Source organism: Montipora capricornis, chromosome 3 (assembly GCF_036669925.1).
Source record: "Montipora capricornis isolate CH-2021 chromosome 3, ASM3666992v2, whole genome shotgun sequence".
NCBI lineage: Eukaryota > Metazoa > Cnidaria > Anthozoa > Scleractinia > Acroporidae > Montipora > Montipora capricornis.
This window is the reverse complement of record NC_090885.1, coordinates 11279470-11299469: the sequence shown is the minus strand read 5'-3', so window position 1 is coordinate 11299469 and position 20000 is coordinate 11279470. Positions and strand designations below refer to the sequence as shown.

General features: G+C 39.8%; 2 protein-coding genes across 2 annotated transcripts; one reads left to right on the top strand and one right to left on the bottom strand.

Moving 5' to 3' along the window:
• Positions 1-1800: 1800 nt before the first annotated feature.
• Positions 1801-6943, bottom strand: LOC138041114 (dickkopf-related protein 3-like). The gene is made up of 5 exons (XM_068886881.1): positions 6714-6943; positions 5156-5291; positions 3951-4140; positions 3098-3256; positions 1801-2459 (listed from the first exon to the last, which is right to left on the bottom strand). Exons 1-5 carry the CDS (start codon positions 6858-6860, stop codon positions 2411-2413), a joined length of 681 nt encoding a protein of 226 aa, XP_068742982.1. The 5' UTR covers positions 6861-6943; the 3' UTR covers positions 1801-2410.
• A 3155-nt stretch (positions 6944-10098) lies between these two features.
• LOC138042197 (uncharacterized) lies at positions 10099-17939 on the top strand. The gene is made up of 3 exons (XM_068888004.1): positions 10099-10870; positions 11034-14078; positions 17799-17939. Exons 1-2 carry the CDS (start codon positions 10215-10217, stop codon positions 11494-11496), a joined length of 1119 nt encoding a protein of 372 aa, XP_068744105.1. The 5' UTR covers positions 10099-10214; the 3' UTR covers positions 11497-14078; positions 17799-17939.
• The last annotated feature ends 2061 nt before the right edge of the window (positions 17940-20000 follow it).

Sequence of the window (20000 nt, the reverse complement as noted above, 5' to 3'; positions counted from 1 at the left end):
TTGGCGTTAATTGTTCTTACCACAATCAGTTTTTAACAGCACATATTCGGTGAGTCACGCACGATTTAATTTTTTGCACCCCTTTATAATGAACGTGTATTTTGGGCATACTGAGGAGGCTGTAGCTACTTTCTGTCTATTTCGTTAACTACGAAACTGATTTTAAATCAAACACCTAAAAGATCCGGTCAACCGAGCAATACGCGTTTCTCTTCTGGTCGGATATCTCAAAACAATGCGCCAAGCCTGAATTTCGTTCACTTGATGCACTCCTGTGTAAGAGAAGAACTGAGTGTAATGTTTTAAGGTACCAAGGTAGTCCACAAAGGCTTTAAAATAAAGAGATGTTATCCGAAGCACACGCGCACTTCACGATTGCTCGCTTTTCCCAATCTCATTCGCATTCCGGGACATAAGGAAGGAAAGGAAAGAAAAGGAAAAGACCTTTATTTAAAAGTGCCTAGTTCTAGCGCTGGAGCATTAATTGGGGACACTGTAAACTGAAATCAACAATTAACACAAATCAAAGCAAACGTTGGTTTTTGAGGAGAGGGGAAAACTGGAGTACCCGACGGAAAACCTCTCAGTGGAGAGTACAAAACCAACAAACTCAACCTACGTATGACTTCGAGTCTGGGAATCTAACCTCGGGCCACATTGGTGGAGGGTGAGTGCTCTCACCACTGCGCCATCCTACATACTACAACAAGGCATTCACAGTAGAACAGAAAGACAGAAAGAAAAAAGCACTTCCTTTAGAAAGGAACGAGAATTTACACCGAATTTGTGTATTCTACCTTAAGGCCCATAACAATGGAATACAAGCAACATTGGGATTTGTGATGAAAGAGGAAAAGACTGGCAGGGTGGAGCAGGGTTGAGAATCTGCGCGCATAAGCTTGACTCTGACTCACAGAACGGCTACAACGAGGTGGACATAAAATGCTGTGCAAGGTGGTTGGGGGCGAATGTTCTCCCCCCTTGGCCGGCCATCTTTACTCCCCGCAAGCAATGCATGGAAAAAAGGAATAAAAGAGTTAATTACGTTGTTTATTTCTTGTGTTTGAGAAATAAAAACGTAAAAGTCAACCCGTATGCGACCAACAGCCGCTGCTTATCCCTGTTTAAAGACCCACCTTCAACCGACAGGTATTGCGTGCCGTGGAACAATTTTCAGCAATGCGAAGTTCCATAATAAAAACAAACGGAGGATAAGAATGTCGGTTGAAGGTGGGCCTTTAAGTTTTGTGAGTCACTAAGAGCATTGCGGCCTTTTTCCACTTCCTCCTTCCCCTCCCCAATCTCCCCAATCCTCCCCTTCCCCTTTCTCTAAAGGCAGCAGAGCCAATCACCTACCGTAAAGCAGCAAATTCCTAATGCATTGTAATTATGCATGGGAGATGGTCCAGGGGCAAAGACTGTTCCCTTCAACTCTGGGGCATAACTTGACCTACAGATTTATCGTGTTCAAGAGTGAAGATGAAAACGTAACACCTGCCGAATAACACACGACGAAATGCTAAACGGACTGCAGTCGACCCCGAGGGCTAACTAATCGTAGAGACACAATAGACTGATTCGTTCGGCTGACTCAATTTTGTACCCAATTCAAATTTCTCGGGGTTAAGATTCTTTGTGTTTTGAATTTGCATGATAATGTAGCATCCGCATTTAAATGATACGGAAATACTTGGAACAAAACGTTTTATTCCCAAAGGATTTGAATTGGGTACAACATTGAGTTAGCCGAATCGGACTATCATCTCTAGCGTGTTTGAAAAACTATGTAAAAAGTATATCTTTTTAATTAGGAAAAAGTGATTTATTGTCCTTCACTGATAGCCACCCTTTGTGTTTAATTTACCTCTTATAATTACTGTTATTGTATACTTTTCACCAAAATTAACATCAGACGACGAACAAAACCAGTTAAGCTACTATCTATCTACTATTATACAAAAACTAATAAATAAGATCATCACGTAGTGAAAGAAAAACGTCTTTCAATTTACTGGCCATGCGATAAATGTCAGTTGATCAGTTCGGACAAAGAAAGAATTTGAATTAGTTCTCAACTTTTCTACGTCTTAGCTGAAAACTGACATGGTACCAGACTGACAATATTAAATGTTGCATCATCGTTGTCCTAGTGAAGACGGCCTCCCAAATTAAAAACAGAGCCAAAAAATGTGGAAAATTCATTACACCATTTTTGGTCCTTGAGATATCATAAGATCTGTAATTTCAAATGCTCAGCCGGATTTTTCTCAAATGTACAATGATCAAACTCGAGCAGGCGTGAATTATTGGCACAGCCATAATTTTGTGAGAAATCTAATCCATGCCTCCATTCATCATTAGTAAGCCATGGATGTTAAAAAAATGTATTGCACTTCCTTTCCCATAAATATCATTTCTTGTCGTCCTCTTTCACACAAATCTCATGTACGCCAAAGATACTGAAAATTAAAACAAGGACAAAAGTTGTTAGAAGAGAGATTCATCTGTTGCACTGCAAGGAAACTTTTGTACAAGGAGTATATGAAGTCAAGGTTCTCCCGTTCACTCAATACGATCGTATTTGGAAGTCGGGGCGAACCACTTTTGGGAGAGAGGCAATTTGGCCGAATCAGTAAGTCAGGACGCCGGCTTCTAGATCTGGCGGCTCTGAGTTCAAATCTCGCTTTGGTGTCCGTTTTTTTATCTGAGTGTAATTTCGCGATGGCATATAAAAAACTCGACTCCCAAGATGGCAAACAGTTTCATTCCCGCCAGCTGTTGGTATCATAAAGAGTTCCGATAATTTCTGTCATTTCATTCCCTGCATATCTAATATCGATCCTTGCGGTTCATTTGCGAAATAACAAAGGAGGGAAATTGCTATTAAAAGGATCATGATTGTCAAATTTGTCTGAGTCACTCAGACAAATTTGACACGGTGACAAAAACGTATTGAAACTGTTTTTTCATTTAAAGCTTTTACATGTATTTATTTTCTCAGCTTTTAATTTGCCGAGATTTAGGTTATTGGCTTCCTCGCCCATTTTCCCTGGTCTTGCTCTTTTATCAGGATGCATTTGAGATAACTTAAACTTACCCAACTTGCTTACAGACCAGTCCCGCCTTGCATGGCCCGCACGCCTGTTGAAGTTGAGCTCCAATGTAGACATTTTTGAAGAAGTTGATTGGACCACACACCATATTTTCTTCCAGAGGAGGTTTGCAAATCGATATATGTGGATTGATAGCCGACTCTCTAACAAATAATAATAATTATTATGATAATAATAATAATAATAATAATAACACTTATTATTATTATTATTATTATTATTATTATTATTATTATTATGTGAAGTTAAGTTGCTTATCAAACTGCAATGTTCTTCCTAACTTTCATTTCATTTTCCTTCCGCATTTCAAATATATGACATTTCATATCCTCTGAGGTCTGTCCTTTTACTTTACAATGTTTGCAGATTCTTGCAGAATATGCACAATCTAAATGGGCTATATATAAACAGAATTTGTAGGAGAATATTTGAAAGTCATATATTGCTAATGTGGATATAAAACGATTTTTGCAGTTTTAGGGTATGTCTTTTTCATATCCCATCACATCATATTCTCGTAGGATAATGTGCGAACTCGTTATCTACCGTCTCCCAGATGGTCAGTGACCGAGTATTAAAACTTAATTGGATATCTTAAGCCTTTTCTGCCAGAGGCCACGATCTCTCGCTAACAAAATCACGACCATACCAATAGAGTGTTTTCACTCATGTGATCAGTAACCTTGTTTTTCCACCAAGACATACATGAAAAAGAGCTCAATTCGCGGAGGATTAGTTAGGGACACCAACATGGCCGCCGTGACGTCACGTGAAAACACTCTGTACTTTAATGTACATAGTTCCCGACGAACCTAGAGGGGGTTGCTTGTTACGAACCTCACACAACATGTTCCAGGAGGATCTCTACAGTCATCATGTCGATCGCAAAATGTCCCCGGAGCACCTGCAGCCGCGTCTTTTTTACATCGACCGTAAGTGCACTGCCCTTTGCAACACTGACCATTTTGAGTGCAGGCGACGTTTTCCTTCAGACAGTGAACACAGAGAAACATGTGACAATACCTTCCTGCAATTAAGGAGAACGTTATCATCATCCTTGCAATTTTGTAAGATTCAGATATTTTTGCTTTGTACTATTTACAAACAACCGAAAAAATGATACCAAAGAGGAAAAACTTGTCTTGCTTTGGCTTAAGTCACTGTCACGTGGTCATTAAGATCATCATCATCATCATAATCGACATCATCTTCACTTGCTCTCTGACAAGGCATATGTTGCTTATGGTCGCGAGCATTCAGTAGATTGCGCTTTATCGGATGCGTATTCATGGAATGTTGAATCCCAAGGCCGCTTATTGGTTGCTTATATTCACAGTGAATGTTCTGAGCAACTGATCTAATTTTCAGTTAGTATCTATTGGACATGAAATCAAAGGTATTTTGAGATTACCTTTTGTCGCTAAAGTAAATTATCATTTATGTGCACCTTTTGTTACGCAATTATTGGTGTTTCAGACTATAGACGAAATTTAGATGTGATTTTTCAGATGTCTATTTTAAGAGACAATTGTTTAAATTGTCCAGTTAAGCCTGGTTTACACTGTGACGTAAGCATAAGCATAAGCATAAACATAAATTAAGCTGTGTGAACGAGGAGTAATTTAAGCATAAACATAAGCATTAGAAAAAGGAATCGTTTTCATTTTCTTATGCTTATGCCAATGCTTATGCTTATGCCACGTTAATAACTATGTAAAGCGGTGCAACATAAACGTAAACAAAAGACCGTCCGCCATTTTTGGAAACGTGGCTCGTCTCATTCTCCAGTGATTTTTTTCTTGAGCTAACTGTGCTTGCGTATGTTACTTCTCTGATGCTTATGCAACAAGTTTGAATTTCATTATGCTTATGTATATGTCGCAGTGTAAATCAGGCTTGAAGTGCGAAGATCACTTCTGCATTTCACATATGTAACATTACCGTTACGTAAAACAGAGTTGTAGGTTCAATCATTCTGCCATGACATTCCCTTGAAAGCTAAGTGTTGAAACTGTCTTGAACCACTTCGTCACAGTACCCACCTTGGTCGCAAGGTTTATGTGCATTGCACTCTTGAGAGTAATATCCTGGAGCAAGCATTCGTGGTTGAGCTCTTTCTGCACCCTCACTGCCTATTGATGGCATCTCAGAGTTCATTTGTGGATCTGGCATGATTGCCTAGGATTGCAAATAATAAATATAGCCAATTGGAAGTGAAAGGACAGCCTTATTATAAGTACAAGAGAAGTTGATACACTTACGTCTATCTAATTTTGATTGCATTATTTAGTTTTATGGACGGTGCCTACTATTTAAAGGTATTTTTGCGCGGTTTACTGAATATGCGGAAAAAGCAGATCTCAACAACTGTTATTAAAATCCAAACAGAAAATTGGGGTAACCACATTCCTTTCCAAATTAGAGCTTAATTATCTCTGAAAAATGCATGGTAACCCCCAATTTTCTTTTTGGATACCAAGACCACTTGCTAAGTTCTGCTGTCTCCGCATAAATTTAAACCGCGCAAAAATATCCCGCCATTAGTATGCACTAACGATAGGAAATCCGAGTATCTGGAGATGTGCAGAATGAATGCGCAATAACAATAGTAGGCACCGTCCTTAATTAAGAAAAGCCAAAAAAAGCGTTTTCACTCTAGGCTTTAGTTTGATGGCATTTAGAAAATGTATACAAGTGGATTCAACGGCAAATTGAGATGGATCTCATAAGTAGGGGTATCCTCAGATTGGCTTTACTACATACGCCATACTACTACACCCTATGGCTACGTCCCCCTAGGAGATCCGTATAAACTCCCGTTTATACAGTCTTCCCTGGGTAACATTCAACTGAGTGGACACAAGAATCTAAAAGGCTTGAAATTCTTCGGACGACCACGCGCGCAAGATTGCCTTATCGACATTGGATTAAAAGCTTAATCTAGTCTAGTCTAGTTTACTTGGTGTGACATGGGCGGCCCCTTGATTTAACGTTCTTTAACCCTTTGGGCTTGTCCCACGAAACATTTGAACCTTCATTTCCGGCTCAATAGTATAGTGCTTTACTATTAATAAGGCTAATGCTGAGTAAATTGAAGTAACTAGAATGACTAGCTTAGTAGCTTGCTCGTTCCTGTGCATTTGGGTGATTTCTGTCTCCTGAATAAGATTGTAAACAGTCAACAAACTAACATTGAATGTGAAAATCAGTCTTTAACACTGATGAGAGTTTTACAAAACAAATAACTTACTGAGTAAACAAAAATTGAATTCGTGCTTTATTTCAACAGCTTTATAAAGAAATTTGTTTTCAATCAATTTGTCGATTTGAATCAAACATTAGCCAAAGTCACTTACCATCCTCTTCGATGTTTTTTTGTGAAAGAAACTCTCGCTCAACTCGCATCGACTCGGATGTTGGAACATTTCGTGCTTTAATAACCGCCACTGATTTTGCAAATGTAATTACCAGTCCCGCTGGCTCCTTAATTGCGTTAACCAAACAGTTTCTGTTATATGTTTTCTAGTTGATTTTAGTTAAATAATAGCACCACTGTACGATAAAACACGGAAATTTGTGATGTTCACTTTAATTTCATACCTTTTTAACTCTTTCATCATGGGATGACTTCGTTTCCTTTTTCCATCTTTGTTTTAGAGACGTTTGTTTTCTGGGAATCGCCGACAAAAACCAAAACTGGCTTAATGTAGTAATTATCAAAAGCCACCAATTCGACTTTAACTTCATTCTCCCCCTAAAAGGACTCAGGAAGCCCGAATTTTTCGCGAAGCCCCTGACTATAGCCAAAGGTGAAGATATTTTGTCTAGTTTTAGTTATTATTTCATTTACTGTTTTATAATTAATGGCTTTGTGTAGAAACAAGTTCTTTTTTTTAGCCTAATCTACCTTGAGCTACGTTCTCTAAAATAAAATAAAAACTGTCTAAAGTTTCATAGATTTAACGATAAAACTAATACAATCCAACTGAGTCAATTGATTGGAAAAGTACCATTTTAGAAAACTAATATTTTTAATTTAAAACTGAGAGATCTCCAGTGGTTGGTTAAAAACTGGTACCAGCACTTAAAAACAATGAAAAGAAAAGAGATGGGTTCAGTCCAGTCCAAGTCGACAAACTGAGGCCTAGGTATCCATAATTTTAATTTGTATTGCTTTTAACTTTTTACTCTCTCTTAGTTCTTCTTAAAATCAAATTTTGCTAAACATGCTTTGTACATTTATATACATTTCTTTTAAAAGTATTATCCTTAGGCTCAGGCTAAAATGATTTTATCAGCAGAAAATTGACATATTGCCTTCGAAAAGACTCACGCCAAACGTAATATCATCCTTTACGCTCTTCGCAATTGAAATTCTCTTCGCGTCCTCAACATTGACAAAACGGTAGCAAGCCATTTGTAAATTTAGCGCCGATGCTGTATTCCCACCCAGAGGAAAGATTATAGTGACATACAACTTAAACGTCGACCAATCAGTCACTATAATCATCTAATTATGACCTGGTTTTCTTTCAGCTGAAGGAAACCTTAACTGATCTTGCTTTGGCAAAATTTACCACTTAGCAAGAGAACGAAAACTGTTCCCGCGCTATAATCACGAGATCCGAAGTGGAAGCTGAAGAGCCTTATTCAAGTCTGATTTGGGCCTCAGACTTACCACAAATCACTTGTGTAACACAGAGAGCAAATGAACTTGACTCTTTCCTGCCTTTTTCTTCGCAACGATACCGTTAAACTCGCATTCGCGCAACATGAGAAGGCAAAATCTACCGGTTTTACTTTTCCTAGAATGCGGTCATTGCTACTGTTAAAGCCATGATCGATGTGTATTTTAAAAATCCACTATAAAACTGGCATTCCGAACACTTTAGGTCGTTTGCAGCCAATCTCTAGAGACACAGAAAACAATGCTGCAACGTACAATTGGTGGTGGACGAAGAAAAGGAGCTAATGAGAAATCTTTTGTTTTCGTCCACCAACATGGCGGCGATGACGTCAAATCGGTTTTCGTCGCTGGCAATAGATTGTTGAATTATACTTCGGTAAGACTCAATCTTGACCGTAATTAAAGTCGGCTCTGGTTCTTGACATAAAAAGTTATACAGCTGTATTTGTTGAGCAGTTGTCGAGTAAAGCCTAATAGCACAGAGACAAGCAGAGGAAAGAGGAATATTCCACGTTCAAAAATACCATAATACTCTTTTTTTGCCCTCCAAACTTTGAATAAGCATTGTTTTTAGTTATCTTGGGACCATTATAAGTCCCAAGAGGAACTGGAAACAATGCTTATGCAAAGTTTTGGAGGGTAAAGAAAGAGTATTATGGCATTTTAAAACGTGACCCATGGAGTCGCTCCCCTTAACCAACGAGACTGTCGGTGCTCTTGCATTTTTCATCGTTATTTGAAGTTAAGGTCCTTGTGTAAGTTTTTCATTTCCTACATATCTTACTACGTTAATGGACTTTGCTCAGCATTCTACACTTGACGAAATCTATACTTAAAAATCACATGCCAATCAGAACGCGGCCCACCATCAATGTCACAAATTTTGCTCCTCCATTTTGAGTACCTTTGGCAATGAGCATACATTATATAAAACAAAAAAATGCAAGGTGACACACTCTAACACCATCCCGGTGTGGCCAACAAATCATGCATGCGCACAAGCATTTCACCCGGTCAATTAGCAGCCATGGATAAACATTATATAAGGGTTTTTTTTTTTTATCAGACAAAACAGCCTACTGGTTTTTAAAGTAGGACAATTTTTATCAGTTTTAATACTGTTCTTAGAAATGCCTATTTCCTATAGCACAAAAGACATCACCAGGGCTTTTCTCAGAGATTCCGGAATATACGTGGCGACAAACGTGTAAAGAAGAAATGAAAAATAGCCGAGTTTCGACTGATTATTATTGATTGTCGATGAAATATTCTCATAATTTTCTCTTTATTTTCAGTCAAGCACGAGGTCTGACCAAGAAAATATTTGGCTTGAGGTCACGCCTTGCGTTACTATGGACCGAGAGCCATGATATATATTCCCGCCCTTCCTGACCTGGCTCAGTCAACACGTTTTTTTATCAAAGGCCTCTTTAGAATCTTTAAATATGAAACGATTTTTCATACAAAAACTATTAATATCCTAAAAAAATAATGATCTAATCTGTTGCTTATAATTTTCCGCCTGGTTGCAAATTAAAATGAGATGGTTAGACGTGACGGAATCCTCTGATGTCGAGGGCGAGTTATCATCAGGGTCTACGGCATTTTCAAGCCAAGCTCGCGCTAAAAAAACGGCCTTTTTGTGGTAAGATGAGTGAGTCTTTTTAAAGTTAGATATTTTTCACCCCATAGTTTGAGTACAAGTGGAGACCTGAACTGGGCCAGCTTTGATTGCCACGTTTATGACTTAGAAAATTATTTCAATTTAGTAAAAACACTTGGTGACCAAAAGAGCGATATCCTGTTAGAAATTTTTGTCAAAAAACCCCACCAGAATGAAGGCTGGTCTTTCATTTACCGGATCCGAAATAATTAATGTCCACGAAACAAAAAAACCATGGTTTCGGTGGTTTCGTTCCGGTGGTTTCGTTTCGGTGTTTCGGGTTTTAGTACATGCAATATAGCGATGGAAGACTGATTAACGAATGATATTGGCACTTTCGAGTGGTACCCATGGCAACCTAAATTTATTGTCAAGGTTTACTTTAATTCCACTCCTTAATTTTTCTAGCAAACTTACACACATGTTTGAAATTAACTCGAACAACTTTCAGCAAACTGTTGGTTTGATAGTCAAGAATAAAGCTGCTAAGACAATACTGATTTTTTTCTCAGAATTCCTTTGTTCAACTTAATAATGCCCTTAACGAATGACACGTACTCAAACTCTATCAAAACTGTGGTCTACCACCTTTAACCTTAAATGTCATTGTTTAACATTTTTCCGCATTGCGGAGGCAATATTAATTAAACTGAAAGCTGTGAATGGTTTTGATTCAACTGGAAAAAAAACAAATTTACAGGTGTCAAACGTGTCTATTTTGCTGATCAAGTCAAACTGTAATCGGTCAGAAATGTATCGGACGCACTTTGTAGAAAAATTTGCTAGCTCAGAACACATTCACATCGGCGAAGAGGTAACTATGTACCTAACGTTGCCCAACGGATTGCAGCTTTCTTTTGGTGAAATCACTGCACTATCGGGAGATTTCTATGGCGTACCTGAGCATCCTATCATTGATCAAGGTGAAAAGTCTGAAAACATAGCACGTGGTCGTCGCGAGCGCTTTATGGCAGCATATTCCACTTTAGCGCATGCCATTTACGAGGACATAAAGAAAGAAGTTGACAAGATACTAGAAATAATGCAGGAAGAAAGGAATGCTGTTGACGCTGCTCTGAAGGACGGAAAGCCTCCCAGTGAAGCCTTGGAAAACCTTGGAAACACATTAAGCGAAAAGTGGGACACTTTGACTGGTGGGATTTGGATCCTGGGAAAACCGATCAAATTCGGCAGATACATGAATATAGCTCTGAGCAATTACGATCATTTCGTACCGTCAGTAAAAGACGCTTATTTGGTTGGCCATGAACTGGCTATAGAAAAGGCCAGGGATGCAAGCAAAGGCAAAACATCTGAAGAAAAAGATCGGATCCTTCAAGAAGCGTATTCCATCGATGCATTCGCGTGTCATTTTCTTACAGACAGCTTTGCAAGTGGGCATATGAGGTAAGAATTTTGTCAGCAACTTATGTACGCATACCTTGCATCATCTTACTTGCTATGTCAGTAATATTGTCCGGTGCGAAAAAAAAATCCTCGCAAATGTTCTCCATAGAAAACGTCCCGTTATCTGATAAACTTCTCTGACAAAGAAACATTTCATTTTAAGAACACCCAGGCGTGAACTACCCGACCAAGTCACTCCATCTAAAGTTGGTCACTTACTAACTAAATACATGCACGATAAAGACAACAAGTATGGCCTGCGAGTCACAAACAATAGGGGAGATAAGTGGATTGCATACGGCGATGGTATGCTACTGAATAAAGAAAGTAAAAGAAATTTGGAGGTGGTTAGTGCTGCTTTTCAGGCCTCGGTGAAACAAGTAGAGGAAGCATTTCTGCACCCGGAGAGAACTCCAAGTTCCAGCCAAGTGACCGACTACATTCCGTTCGTTGACGTGGACGCGAAAAACAACTACCCAATGTTTCAAGTGAAAGATGGCAAAGTCGTGCGCCGCACTGATCTTGAAAACCTCAGTGACCCCACCACCATAAGTACCTGGACTGGCATTGGAACAGTTGTAAAATTGCAAACATATAAGCCACACGGGTCAGTCATACAAGTTTAGGGCAGTGGTAACTCTCACAGTTTTTAAGAAAACATTGGAATAGTTTTAATCAATGTGCATTTTGTTTTGTCAGGTTTTTTGTCGATTTGAATCAACTGTGTCTTTTTCAAAGAATGTCCAAGGGCATAGCCAGGGGGTCCTGTGGTGACCGTGACACCCCCTTTGTGACAGTCGACGAGATAATACAAACCATATCTGTGAGACTGGAACAGAGTATTTTATGTCACCTCCAACTTATATCATCCATGCAGCTATTTTGTGGGCCTGTCCTTCCCCCCGTACTCGCTGCTCATCCGAAAAATTGTCACTTTTTCACTAAAAACAGCGTGAATGTCGACATGACAAACCGGCAAGTATCCTGGGTTTGAGACAGTGTGATCTGGCACGAAGGGAGGGTGTGGGGTTTAAGAGGACATATCGTACGTTGGGTAGGTTTTCGCCTCTTTTACTGAATATGGTGTGCTCGACGTGCTTTATTCAGCATCCTGTCGTGTACGCAACGTGACACAACACGGTGGTAGATATGTTTCCACTCGTTGGAGTACTATTGCTAGCGAGACATCGTTGGATTTATTTGCATATGTTCATAAAGCACGGCAAAGTAATTCGAGGAAAATGTTTATTTGGCTATAGTTCTTAAATAAGTGTTCAACCTTGGGACAAATACGGCATTCACTCAAACTACCTTTTCAATGTTTTGTTCAGTTGTCGATACAACACGTATTGGGACATTTCCCTGATTGGTCTGATTGGTTGAACAACTACACAACATCGTTATTGAATGTTCTTCTCCTATCCAACGAGGATGTGAACAAGGCATAAGCATTTCGTCTGCCTTTGGTTTCTGACTAGTGAATGGCTGAATTATGTGTGTGAAAACCACTGACTCCGACGTAAATTATTGCTATTTTAATTACTTTAAGGGACACCCTTGAAAATGTAAGATTCGAATATTGCTATGATCACAGACTTACTGGGTGTGATTTCAGCAATTGCGAAGAGCATAAAAGATGCTACTAAGTTTGGCGAGACGCTTTTTAAATGCGAGTTGTCAATTTTTCGCTCGTGAAGTTCTTTTTAAGAATGACATTACAGAACTGATTCACTGAGCCTGGAGCAAATGACTTTTAAATAAATGTATGTATTTGTTCAAAGCTTTCGAGGCAAAATTTGATTTTAAAAGTAACACATAGAAGGTAAAGAACTGACCTATGGATACCTCAGTTTATCCTTTCCATTGTTCTTAAATGCTGGTACTAGTTTTCAACCAACCGCTGAGGATCGATAACTCTGATGTAAATGAAAATTAGTTTTTACTATCAAGCATAAATCTAACTTCCAATCAATTAAATCAGTTAAGTTATATTAGTCTGTGAAAGCATTGTTTCTTTTTAATTTTATAGAATGGGGCTTAAGATACTTTAGGCAAAGAAAGAACCTGTCTCTACAAGTAGTCATTAATTTGGACTGGTACTGAATATTGAGAGAAGTTCCACTATCGCAAAACTACTTGAGTAATAAAGAGGGATATTTTTTTTTAAAAGTAGCTGAATCTTCTTTGCCATTTCTTAGCAACGATACCGTTTAAACTCTCCCTCGCGTTTAACTTGAGAAAAAAAAGTTTATTCAGGTTTCTTCTCGAAGAATGCAGCCGGCCAGTTCTACTTATTTGAGACCATGCATGATCGATTTGTACTTTCTCTTAATGTTTTGAATGCAGTATGAAAACCGGTATTCCAAAACGTGTTATGTAATGATGCCGGAACAACACTTTCGTGAGAGGAACAATTAAATCGGTTTTCGTCGCTGGCGACAAGTTAAATTATACTCAGTTGGTTCTGGGGCCCGTTTGGCGAGAGTCCCGAAACTTTTCAGCTCTTTTTCGGGTGTCACAAAGCCCTCTGTATCTCAAGAACTAAGAGATTTTAAGTCACCAAACTTTACAATCATTTTGCTTTTTCACGTTTATTGAAAATATGTTAAGAGACGAGATCATCAAAACAAGCTGACGACAGTTTGGTAAATGACCGAAAAGCTTTCGAGACTTTCGTGAAACGGGCCACTGGTTGGAAAAAAAGCAGATGTCGACTAACGTCTAATAGCAAAGAGACAAACCGAAGAAAGAGCAGTGAAGTCACTTGTCTTTGTTTTCCCCCATGTAGAAACGGGAAATGTGCTCTTGCATTTTTCATCGCGTTACGTGTAGTTCAAGTCTTTGTGTAAGTTTTTTCCACACCCTGCTACTTTAATGGACTTTTCTCTGTGCCCTACACTTGACGAAATGTATACTTAAAAATCGCGTGCAAATCACAACGTAGCCCACGATGATCAGTGTCACAAATTCGTCTTCTTCATTTTGAGTACTTTTGAGAACGAGCATAAATTATTCAAGGTTTGCATCAGACAAAACAGCCTACTGGTTTTTGCTTTGTTCTCTAAAATGCCGTGAAATGTTGTTGAAAATCGGACCGTTTTTACCAGTTTTAATGCTGCTGTACGAAATGCCCATTTCCTATGGCACAAAAAACACCACCAGGGCTTTCCTCAAACGGAGATTCCGGAATTTACAAGGCGACAAACGTGTAAGTTGAAATGTAAATATAGGTTTGATTATCAGTGAAATCATCACTACCATCTCGACTACAATTTTCTCTTTATTTTTAGTTAATTATATAGGGTCATAGCTTGTGCCTATTGACTGAACAGGAGGTGTGAACAGGAAAATATTTGGCTCGAAGTCAGGCATTATCTTTTGACCAAGAGCCAAATATTCTCTCGCTTGCCCGACTTGGCTCGGTCAATGGCTCGGTCAAACAAAAGAGGTATCTATTATGTTGTTTGTATTTTCCGTGTGGTTGTAAATTGATTGAGATGGTTAGAGGCGACGAAATTTTCATCTACTTTCGTAAACGTGTTCAGTAATAGGGTCTTTCTGCTTTTTCCGACGAATAGTTTTACAACGAAACGCGCGCGGGTCCATGCGGGTCATATGACAAAAGAAAGCGGAGGTCTGGGCGCACTCGCGCGGAGCACCATTGGTAAGAAAAAATGGTAACCCATCTAGAGGAGAAAGGTTTTGATCACAGTAGGACCGTCCACCTCTGTATGTATGCCGATGTGAACAGTATCACTTGACCATATTGCGGGCTCAACTTTAGAGAATCAATACTTGGATTTATCTCCAGCTAGTTTACAGCGTAAATCTCTTTGATATTGGACATCCATGTTATGGTCAATGCTATGGCAACAGGTAACAGGTCCCAGTAAGGTTAACAAGTGCCACCATTGTTTTCCTTGAAATACTGAGAACTTCCTTCCGTCATCGTAGCCCCTGGGAATGCTTCAGCAGCCGAGTGGCAACGGCGACAGGCGAGGGTCCGGCGGCTTTAAATAGCTGGAATCTGTGTGCCAAGGAAAGGAAAACCCCTACAGAAAACCACTGGCCCTCCAGGTTGGGGGTTGGGCGTAAAAAAAAAAAAGATAAAAACCGCAAAAAATAAAGCGGCCCTATGCGCCAATAGAGGCTATAAGGATTCATGATGATGATGATGTTAAGGTCACTTGACACTTGTCAAATCATTGTATCCGTTGACCAGTTTTATGTGTCTATGTTGCGGGCTCAAGCTTAACGCTCATCGAGGTCAGCTGGTTTTTTCAAAGCTGACTGATGACTAGGTACTGGGTTTCGATTAGATCGCAGGCTCAAGCAAGGCTAACTTATTGTTACAATAAATAAACCGAGAGATCCGTTTTTAGGCTTAGCTAAATCTATATATCTATATATCAAGTAAACAGGAAAATCTCAACAATTAAGCCTTTGGTTTGGACCAAAGTCGTGAACCGATAAAATAACTTGGCTTTTCAGTAACAACAATAAAAGCAAGGTGACACACGCTAACTCCAACCCGGTGTGGCCAACACATCACGCATGCGCACAACCATTTCACCCAGTCAATTAGCTGCCATGGACAGCTGTTTCGGCCTTTTGGCCGGTGTTTGCCACACCGGGTTGGTGTTAGCGTATGTCACCTTGCTTTTATTGTTGTTTGTTTTCAGTAACGACTTTCCCCCCCAAACCTCTGACTTCCCTAAGGGCGTCAAAGCTCAGTTGGTAGAGCATTGCAACGACATCGTAGAGGTCATTGGTTCAAATATATACATATATTTCATTCCTAGCAGCTCCTAGTGTTTTCAAGTTTAAGTCATTGTTCTTCTGTTGTTTAGTCTGTTATTGTGGTTTGGGTAGTAAACCGATGGCATTGCATGAAACGGGAGTTGGTACCTGACTCGGCCCAAACTTCATCCCTGCCCGGAAGGTGTAGAGGTTCTGATTACCTGGTATCAATTATTTTAAATTGTTTTACGGTAATTTGAAAAGCTACGGGGAATAGAATCTTTCGAATTTTTAACTTAATTTGTTGCCATATAAACTCTAAGGACTGGACGCTTTTTATCGCTAGTTCATCCTACTCAGTTATAAATAGATACCGTTTTAGAAACATAAAACGAATCGAAATTCTTTATAGCATGCTTCCTTAAGATCTCTCGAGCTGGGAGTTGTTTTTAGAGGAACGGTACCGATTAGATGCCTTAAGACTAATTATTTATCGTGGGATCATTAGCAGTTGTCAGTTTATATAGTTTTGAAAACCTCGCTTTGCCGGCTGGTCAAGTGATCTCAAGTCCCTAGCTTGCTTAGCGGGCGGGAGTGTTGGCGCGGGGGGCAAGTAACGAGCGGCGAAGAACGGCGAAGCCGCGCGTAGAATGGGAGGGCCGCTGTGAAATAGCCCAATTTCGCGGATATATTAAAGTTTAAATTAAAACAATGAACATGATTTCGAGGCTGTGGGTAATAAAAATAAGGATTTGTATGACTTTATTCCCCAGAGCCTCGCGACGACGCCTTTTGTTTACGACTGAATGGGACCTTTGCAGCTGGCGATGAAATGGTACCAAAACCGCCATACTAGGTGGAGAGCAAATTGCACACTGGGACATCTAAAACAAAGCAACTTAAACAGGAAAAGAAAACAAACAGCGGTTACAAACATTTTCATTTTATACTTGACGTTTCATATGTTGCAGCATACATCATCAGAAGTGACGGTTAAAACTGTCACACAGAATTTTAAAAAACAAGCATTAATTTCTTCCGGAAGAATCGACTACCGGAAGTTACGATTTTGTTATCACACTTTTTAACTAGTCACCAGTTCCTCGCTCTAGTTTTTTAAAATTCTGTGTAACAGTTTTAACCGTCACTTCTGATGATGTATGCTGCAACATACGAAACGTCAAGTATAAAATGAAAATGTTTGTAACCGCTGTTTGTTTTCTTTTCCTGTTGAAATTGAAATGGCCAAAGGACAAAAGCAACTTAATTTAAATTTTCTTTGCTTTAGTTGTCCCAGTGCTCAATTTGATCTCCAGTATGGCGCTTTTTGTACCATGTGATCGCCAGCTGCAAAGGGCCCATTTTAATATATCGAGATAAGCCTTATTCGGGCGGCGGCCATATTGGCCATAGACAATAGATTTCGTACCCCGAGCCTCGAGTTGAAATGTCTGGGAACGAGTTTCGATGCGCAAAAAGATGTTTGGGAATCAACATGGCTGCCGTGTGATTAAGGCCTATTTCCTGGCAATTTCACAGTGGTCCTCCCCATTCTCCGCTCGGCTTCGGCGCTCGCTACAGCCTCCCGCCAGCTAGACAGGCTACTTAGTTCCAAATAGGTGTAGTCTTGCTTCACTCCACAATCGATTAGTTCCTAGTGAACTTTAAAACTAGGGCCAGTAACAACTTCCGAAAAAAGCTCAAATTCCTAAGTATTTAGAAATAGGTGTTCCCATTTCAGTCGCAGAAGTTGAAACTACCTGTTTTGGAATAACTGAAGGGGTCAGACTGCAAACTCCCTATACAACGGTATTCTTATTTGCTTTATACACAGAACACATGGCAGAAGGGAGCAGGGTTGGCATAGTGTTGAGAGCAATCGCCTTCCACCAATCTGGCCCGGGTTCGATTCCCGGATTCCACGCCATATGTGGGTTGAGTTTGTTGGCTCTCTACTCTGCACCGATAGGTTTTTCTCCGGGTACTCCGGTTTCCCCTCTCTTCAAAAATCAACGTTTGATTTGATTTGTTCTGATTTTAGCTACTTTTTAGTTTCCCCAAATTGCAGAGTACTCGTGCTTGGCTTAAGAACTTTGAAAAAAAAAAAACACTCGTTGTTGAACGAATCGACCGAATACCTTCTCACCCAATTCGACATGATTTGACTAGTGATTTTTTTTTTCTGTAGCAATTCATTTCGGGTTTCAATATGCGGATGACTCCATGGCGTTTCCCTGCAATAGTGGTCTGCAAGGGTTGCACTGACGAGTGCAATGTCAACAAAGATTGTCCCCCCGGGAAATTTTGTGACGTACATACCTGCAGAGATTGTCTACACGTTAATGCAGCTTGTCATTTCATTGGTGGGTATTCTTATTTGTTTTGTACGCAGAACACATGGCAGGGGGGAGCAGGGCTGGCGTAGTGTTGAGAGCACTTGCCTTCCACCAATCTGACCCGGGATCGATTCCCGCGTTTGACGCCATAAGTGGATTGAGTCTATTGGTTCAATGCTCTGCACCGAGAGGTTTTTTCCCTATAACCAACGCCCGCGGTATTTGCGACCCGCAGCTTCAGCTATTTTGAAAGTTTAATACCTACGCGGACTAGACGTTCGTTTCAATGATTTTAGAGCAAAGGAAAGGCTGCTCGCAGTATGTGGAAAACGAACTGGCACTTCTCCCTAATTCTGTAGATCAAAGCTAAGCTCAGAAAAACAAGTCGTCATGTTGGATCCCAAACAATAAATTAGGAGGAATTTAAAACCATTTCCTGGGACGTAAAAACAAAGTGACGTGATCTTACTTGATCTGTTCTCTTCCCTATTAATGTTCGAGGGATTTAAAACTAAATATTTTGTCGAATGTCTAAGTTTTTGCTTTAAGTCTTAAATTTCTTTTAACTTTAATGGCTCTAACAGTAGTTTCTTTTATTTAATTTACCAACTTATCCAAGATGGCGTAAAAAGGTCTTTGTTGCGTTATCTGTGTATGATTAGGAGATTTTAATCAGGGGACTGTAAATAAAATATTTTTATTCTCTTTTTTGCGAAGACGATGAACAGTGTCAAAAGGAGGAGTATATTCTGTCTTGTAATTGTCAGGATATGTCCAACACCATTTTCAGCGATAAAAACAATTGCTGCTTTTCTTCGAGATGTTTTGATCTGTTTCCATGGAAACGCAAACTATTGTCAAATACTTGTGAATTGTTCGTGGCTAGTCTGACGCGGCGTTTCGTCTTGGCCAAGAGACTCTTCAGAGACCTTTAGAATTCAAAGGAAAACTCGTTGAGCATCGCGCTTAAAGTCCCGTCCCGTAAAAATTTAACTCGTGATTACACGGTTGGGAATCCTTCTGCGTAGAGGGCCAGACTGTCAACAACTAGAATTTGCGAACGGGACTTCTGGTGCGATGCTCAACGAGTTTGCCTTTCAATTCTAAAGGTCTCTGAAGAGTCCCTTGGCCGAGACGAAACGCCGCGTCAGACTAGCCACAAACATTTCACAAGTATTTTCCATGGAAACCCCTCAAAAAGTTGAGGAATATAAAAAACAGTGACCAATAACACGAGCCCTCCATCTTCTATATTAACCCTCTGAGTCAACCCTGTCGTGTATCTTTTTACTTTTAGAAGCACCACCCAGGGAAAGAAGGAGGGGGGGAGGGGGCTTAGTTTTGTTTGTGTTTTCATATTAGCCAATCATAAGAGGTCTAATGCAGCACACCCGCAACTCGAAGGTATTTCAAAATATAGCAGTTCTAACCTGGACAAATAGAAAGACACAGGACAGGTTTGACTCAAGGGTACAATACGTTAAACGGATCCAATGTTTTGATGATAATGATAAACTCTCATATGTATACTCTTAAAAGCTTACATATTCTGAGATAGCTTGCTGATTTCTGTACAGTGTACGCAGAAAAAAAAACATCCAGCATTTTGTTCATTGTCACATACTAGGTACATGCTGTGAGGGTTATGTCTGCCAATACGGTCACTGCACCAAAGGAGTCAAACAGGGTGAACCTGGAACTTACTGTGATAAAACGTCGGACTGCCTCAGCAAGGAGTCGTGTTGCGTTCGGGAAATTTCGGTGAATTCACACACTTCTATATGCAAGCCAATGTTGAATGAGTTTGAATCGTGCGGACCAATCAATTTATTTCACCACATTTACAACGGCGGGATGGTGGAACCTGACTGTGGGCCATGCAAAGATGGACTGCAGTGTAAGAATGTTGGGTAAGCTTGAGTTACTTTGGCATATAAGCCATGATACCTTGATTGTCTAATAAACTGGCAATTCAATTTTACTTTACTAATTTGGACTCGGCAACACGGCAATGACTGTAGATTGTAACTACCGTCAGGAGCCCATCAAATGGA

Bases quoted from the DNA above. Each gene is read 5' to 3' on its own strand.
- LOC138041114 (XM_068886881.1), bottom strand. From the start codon at position 6,860: ATGAAGTTAAAGTCGAATTGGTGGCTTTTGATAATTACTACATTAAGC. The intron at 5,292-6,713 runs GTATGAAATTAA...TTGCAATCCTAG, and splicing joins ATGATGAAAGAGTTAAAAAG to GCAATCATGCCAGATCCACA. The intron at 4,141-5,155 runs GTGGGTACTGTG...CCTTAATTGCAG, and splicing joins ACATAAACCTTGCGACCAAG to GAAGGTATTGTCACATGTTT.
- LOC138042197 (XM_068888004.1), top strand. From the start codon at position 10,215: ATGTATCGGACGCACTTTGTAGAAAAATTTGCTAGCTCAGAACACATT. The intron at 10,871-11,033 runs GTAAGAATTTTG...TTTCATTTTAAG, and splicing joins TTTGCAAGTGGGCATATGAG to AACACCCAGGCGTGAACTAC.